Source organism: Dipodomys ordii, unplaced genomic scaffold (assembly GCF_000151885.1).
Source record: "Dipodomys ordii isolate 6190 unplaced genomic scaffold, Dord_2.0 Scaffold124, whole genome shotgun sequence".
Lineage (NCBI taxonomy): Eukaryota > Metazoa > Chordata > Mammalia > Rodentia > Heteromyidae > Dipodomys > Dipodomys ordii.
In genome coordinates, this window is record NW_012267340.1 from 3,233,636 (window position 1) to 3,239,836 (window position 6,201).

The 6,201-nt window shown below is 46.6% G+C and overlaps 1 protein-coding gene across 1 annotated transcript in view; it reads right to left on the reverse strand.

Moving 5' to 3' along the window:
• Atp1b3 (ATPase, Na+/K+ transporting, beta 3 polypeptide) overlaps positions 1–6,201 on the reverse strand; it is a 41,561-nt gene that overhangs the window by 9,051 nt on the left and 26,309 nt on the right. The window contains exon 6 of the mRNA XM_013029888.1: positions 167–295. Coding sequence (XP_012885342.1) covers positions 167–295 — 129 coding nt within the window. The remainder of the gene's footprint in view (positions 1–166; positions 296–6,201) is intronic.

Here is a 6,201-nt window from a genome sequence, read left to right on the forward strand (position 1 = left end):
AAAAAAAGCAGCTAAACCAGTACATATTAAGAAATAGCAATCACAATCGACACTCCCATTACCCAACACCGTGGTTTAACTTATCTTCTATCCGCTCAGTACAAAACAGATCTGTGGCAGAGACAAGTCAGAGCCCCGGTGTATTTCAAAGAGAACCCATGGTTACCTGGGCTAGAGATCTGGTCGCGGTATTTCGGAACCTCGTCGTTCAGGGTCTGAAGCATGGCCCACATTGTGAGTGTGAAGAGCCCAGCCAGGAACCCATAAAAAACTAGGTAGAAGAGCAAGATCAAACCTGCAAAGAAAGGAAGGCAATGAGACTCAGCACCCACAGTGCAGGCATTTGGCCTGGGGAGGTAGTGAGCCCAAGCTTAGCCATGCACCAAGGTGCCCGGGCAATCCAGCCGGCAGCTCCCCGCCTCCCCCACTTCCAAGTTACAGTCAGCTTCTGCCACTCCTGCTGGAAAATGCCAGTCCATGTGTAGAGGAGTGTCCCCCCAGAAGGTCATCACGCCCTCTAAGAAAAGATGGTGGGGCGGGGTCAACCTCTCCCCATGTAGTCACATGTTGCCTTAAGTGGCAAGTAGAAAAAAATTACATAAAGCCTGTGTATCAGCCAGCAATTACTGCAAATGCTTTAAAAAGTGAGGTGACTTAGAAGACCGCCAACCAGACATGCAGTGAAGGCAAGTGGGGAAGGGCACCCGGTGAGGGGAGCAGGGGGGGGAGGGGAGTGGGGGGGGGGCGGGGGAGGGAAGGGAGTGGGGGAGTGTAGAAGACACTGGCCAAGCGAAGGGCCATGCACAAGTGCAAGGAGCACAAGCCTGCTAGTGAGCTGGGTGGGGCCGTGCGCTCTGCCGCTGGCCCCAGCAGCGCAGGACGCACTGGCCTCCACACACCCTTAACCCCTTCTCCCGTTACTTGGAAACACAGACCCCCCCACACACACCAACGATCTGGGAGGGAACATGTGAAAATCAGTAATTTGTCTCAAAGTTCTAAAGTCAAAGTGATCAATAGGGAGATTATTTATCAAAATACATGAAGTCATTCATGTTTAAGCGTGGAACAATCCTTAAGGCTGTGCAGCTGTGAAGACATTAACCCAGGGCTGAAGTTACCCCAGCCTTCCTTCCCCGCACTCTTCTGAGTGCCTATCTACCCTTAGCAGAGGACAGACCTGAGGTCCTCAGTGGACCCCAGTACCTCCCAAGGAGTAGCTCAGAAGGCTTCTCAGATTTTCTGAGTTTCTGAATTCATTTATTCATTTCCCCAGAAAGCAGCTACAGAACTTCCTTCATCTTCTCAAACATGACCCCAGAACAGATAGTGACAACAGTGAGACAAATTGTTTCTCCACTGCAGCCCAGGAAGCCACTCCCCTCCCCATTTTTCCACACAAAGGGGAAATAATTTAAGCAATTTTGCTTTACACTAGCATACCACCCTTCCCCAATTACCAGGAAGCCAAGAGAGGGAGGAGAGGAGAGAGGAGAGAGGAGAGGGTGTCAGCTCCGGGCCACTGCCCTCCCGCAGTGCCTACTGCGGTCCTGCTGCAGAAAAAGAGAAGGAAGACCAGGCTCAAAGCAGTGATCTGTTTGCCACGCACAGAAGACAGGCCCAGGTGAGATGGTAAGAAGCCACAGAGACACAGGTGGCCCACGCTGCTGCACAGGAGACATGAAACCAAGTGTGAAGGAGACTGCTGAGTAGTATTTTGCACTGTTATTTAAAGCATCACAAAGTATTTTTTTTTGGTCGGTCGTGGGGCTGAACTCTGGGCCTGGGCGCTGTCCCTCAGCTCTTCAGCTCAAGGCGGGCGCTCTACCACTTGACCACAGCGCCACTTCCGGCTTTTTCTGCTTATGTGGTACTGAGAAATTGAACCCAGGGCTTCATAAGCACTCTACCACTGAGCCACCTTCCCAGCCCCTACAAAATATTCTTATATCACCTTCAATTGTTTTTTTAAGTTCCTAGGAAAAAATATAAGTGAAATTTATAAAACATCAGAAATAAACATTACCAAACTATTATTTTAATTTGCTTCTAAAGAACCATTATACAATGGAGAGAAGGTACTAAAATGTCATATAGTTACAACATATGTACATAAATTAACAGCCATGTTCTAAATCTAGATGTCACATACTAAAGGCCTCCAGAGACAAGACACTAAAGCAAGCTTTCCTTGAAATAATTCCTTTGCCAAATAAAACCAATCTTTTATATCATATATGATGAAAGACTTTTCACAATAATTTACAAAAACAAAAACACACATAGGCCAATGCAAGGCACCGCAGCTGCTCTTGTCTTGGGGTAAGAAAACATTTTAAAAACCAATGCCAGCCCGGGCGCCGGTGGCTCCCGCCTGTCATCCCAGCTACTCAGGAGGCTGAGGTCTGAGGATCACGGTTCAAAGCCATCCCAGGCAGGAAAGTCCATGAGACTCTTATCTCCAATAAACCACTAGAAAACCAGAAGGAAGTGGCGCAGTGGCTCAGGTGGTAGAGCGCTCACCTTGAGCTGAAGAGCGCAGGGACAGCGCCCAGGCCCAGAGTTCAAGCCCAATGATTGACAAAAAAAAAAAAAAAAAAAGGAAGGCTGAGGCAGGAGACTGCAAGTTAAGCCCAGCTGGAATACAAAGTGACACTCACGTCATAAAGACAAACACCACCACCAACAAAGCCAATAACAATAAAATAAGCTAACACTGATTTAAATTCCACAGAAATACCAGCATTTCGAAATGCCTTGACTGAGATCAACAGCATCCACCCAAGATGGTCACTCACAGGAAACCCCAGGAAGTGACTTACAGCTACAATCTACAGCCAGGCGGCAACTTAAGAGAGCTCAGCAGGAGGGCACCCAGCAGGAGAGAGTTTAAAGGAATGCAGTCACTCCTTCAGAAAGTACTTAAAATGCCAGAAAACAAGCTAAAGTGTCAAAGACATCAGTGTTTGCCCAGAGCCCAGAATAATGGGAGACACAGATTATAAAGGGACAAGGAAAAATTGGGAGTGTATGTAACACATGTTCTTATCTTGATTACGGTGAGCACAGTGTAGGTATGCTTGTGTACCTGGGTATATGTCAAAACCGTATTTTTTTTGGATATAGGAGCTCATTATATTGTCCAGGCTAGTCTTGAACGCCTAGACTTTTAGGTGATTTTTCCACGTTAGCTTCCTGAGTATTAGGGCTGTATTGCCTGCTACATTGCCTGTATCTGTATCGATACGCACCGCTTAGTATATGTCATTACCACTTTAATAAAGCAGTTGAAAAGCTGAGCAGACAGGTGTCAGTGGCTCACGCCTATAATCCTAGCTACTGAGGAGTAGAATGCTAGTCTTGAACACAGAGAGGCTCAGGGACAATTGTCCAGGCCCTGAGTTCAAGCCCCAGGACTGGCAAAAAGCAAGCAAACACCAAAAATGAAGAGAAACTGCATCAAGTCTATCAGATGATCAAAGAGGTTACCAAATGGAAAGAACAACTAACACCAGATAACTATCAATTTGATTTTGGCTGCTAAGTTAACATTCTGCAATTTGGAATACAAAACAGACATTTCCACACTTGTAAGGAAGAGCTCAGAACACCTACAATGAACATATCCCCAAACCTTTCATGAAGAAATTGATCATGCAATTAACTACAAAGTACAGCAAACAAAATGTAAAACATAATGAAACACTGTAAAGTTAAAAAAGGAAAGATAACAAAGTCTCATACACCTCAAGTAAAACAAAGCAACCGCAGACTGATACACAGCTACACATTTAAATTTAAAATGAGAGGTACAGAATCCTGTAAACATACACATGTCAAGTACTGATGGACCAGAAACTTACTAGGCTGAGCAAGCACACCCTCAGGCTGATGTGTCCTCAAAGAAGACTTGGCAGGGTGCCAGTGGCTCACACCTGTCATCCTAGCTACTCAGGAGGCTGAGATCTGAGGATCAGGGTTCAAAGCCAGCCAGGGCAAGAAAGTCCATGAGACTCTTAACACTAATTAACCACCAGAAAACTGGAAGTGGCACTGTGGCTCAAGTGGTAGAGAGCTGGCCTTGAGCTGAAGAGCTGAGGGACAGCGCCCAGGCTCAGAGTTCAAGCCCCACAACCAACCAATAAAAAGAGGAAATAGGACTGGGAAGATAGCCCAGTGGTAGAGTGCTTGCCTCATATATATGAGGCCCTGGGTTCGATTCCTCAGAACCACATACACAGAAAAGGCCAGAAGTGGCGCTGTGGCTCAAGTGATAGAATGCTAACCTTGAGCTGAAGAGGTCAGGGACAGTGCCCAGGCTCAGAGTTCAAAACCCACAACCCACCGGCTCCCCGCCCCTGCGTCCCCTCCCCCCCTACCCCGGCAAAAAAAAAAAAAGAGGAGGAAACAGATGTGGCAAACTAGGATCCAAGTCACAGGGATCACAGGGCTAAGGTATTTTATACTAAAAAGCAAAAAGCACATGAAGGCCACGTTACAGTCACACACCTTCATGATGCTGTGCAGCTTCAAATTCTACAATTCTGTTCTGTGCTTCACGTAATGTTCATATGCATAGATATGTAACACAATATGATCCTATTTGGTGAATATCTTTAAATGTTCAATCCAGAGACTGAATAAATAAAAAAAAGGACAGCAAATACTTTTCAAACAAAGCTTGCCACATTACTTCCCAGATATTCTGTAGTTAACAGAATGTACACTCTTTCCAAACTTGGAGCACAGCCTACAAACTGACCATGACTTCAATGACAAAGTATGGGCCTGGGCACAGCACAGGGACAGAAGCCAGGCCCTGTCACCGGCAAGGCCCGGTGCTAACCACGGGCCTCAGATACAAGACTGTATACTACACAAGGTGCATGATGGGAAATAACAGGCTATGGGTTGGAAACTTCTCCAAGCCAACACCTGAAAGCCTGGAATCCCAAGCTGCCTGGAACTTAAACTTTCTGAAAGCAGGGGTGATCCAAATATGATCTGGGGTTGGGAAAGTAGGAAAACCAAGACTGCAGCCTCAAATGGCAACGAAGTTACAGATTTAGACAATGACCAGTGACATCCATCAGACAGCAAGAGCTCAACACCCACAGCTGTCCACACATTTTTCCCAGATCAAGCATAGGACCTGTAGTTGTCAGGTAGGTACATTACCACTGAGCTGCATTCCTGACCTGTCATTATGTTTTAAGCAACAGATAAATACTGGAAAGCCATTTATCTACTTGAAGTTGGAAGAGCTGGGTCTACCTTGGTGGTAGAGAGCTTCCTGGCACGCAGAGGCCCTAGGCTAACCTAGCACTTCACACGAAACTTATACAAGATTTTCATCTGCTGTTTTAGTCCAGATTGGTGTCATAGATAGAATTCTCCATGATCCTCCCAAATGCTGGACTGCAGGTATATGGCATTGTGCGTGGCTTGTGTTTTACTGTTTTAATAACAGAGTTTATAAGAAAAGGCACGGTGGGATCGTGGTGGAGGAGGAGGGGCTGATGCGGTGTTGAGCACTGTGGCATTTGAAGCAGGGGGTAGGGCCAGGAAACCAGGCAGCTTCTGAATGCTTGCTTTCACAAGAAGGGGAAGGACAACAATAGAAAGTCAGAGAAAATTAATTCCTGAATTAATTGCAACGGTAGTGGGGTGTGGTTCACAAAAAAATGAAATGCTACGGAGAGCGGATTGGCAATTTGGCCAGGTTTTGCTTGGAAATGACAGTTCCACAGAGAAAAGCGATGTAGAGGCGTGGGGTTGTCTAAGCCTCACGCTCGGGAACGTAGGGTATGTAGGAAGCAAACTGGAAATAATTAGTGTCCAGAATCTGGCAAGCAAAACCCAAATTTATTTTTATTTATCTTTGCATCTTTGGAGATTTCCAGGAGAGAAGAAAAAATAAGGCCAGAGACGGCACCCGGCAGGGGGCACCAGGGGCTCAGGCCTGTCATCCTAGCTACTCAGGAAGCCAAGATCTGAAGATTGTGGTTCAAAGCCAGCCCTGGCAGGAAAGTCAGTAAGACTCATCTCCAATGAACCACCAAAAAGCAGGAAGTGGCGCTGTGGCTCAAAGTGGTAGAGTACTACCCTTGAGCAAAAAAAGCTCAGGGAGGGGCTGGGAAGGTGGCTCAGTGGTAGAGCGCTCACCTTGTAGGCCTGAGGCCCTGGGTTCGATTCCTCAGC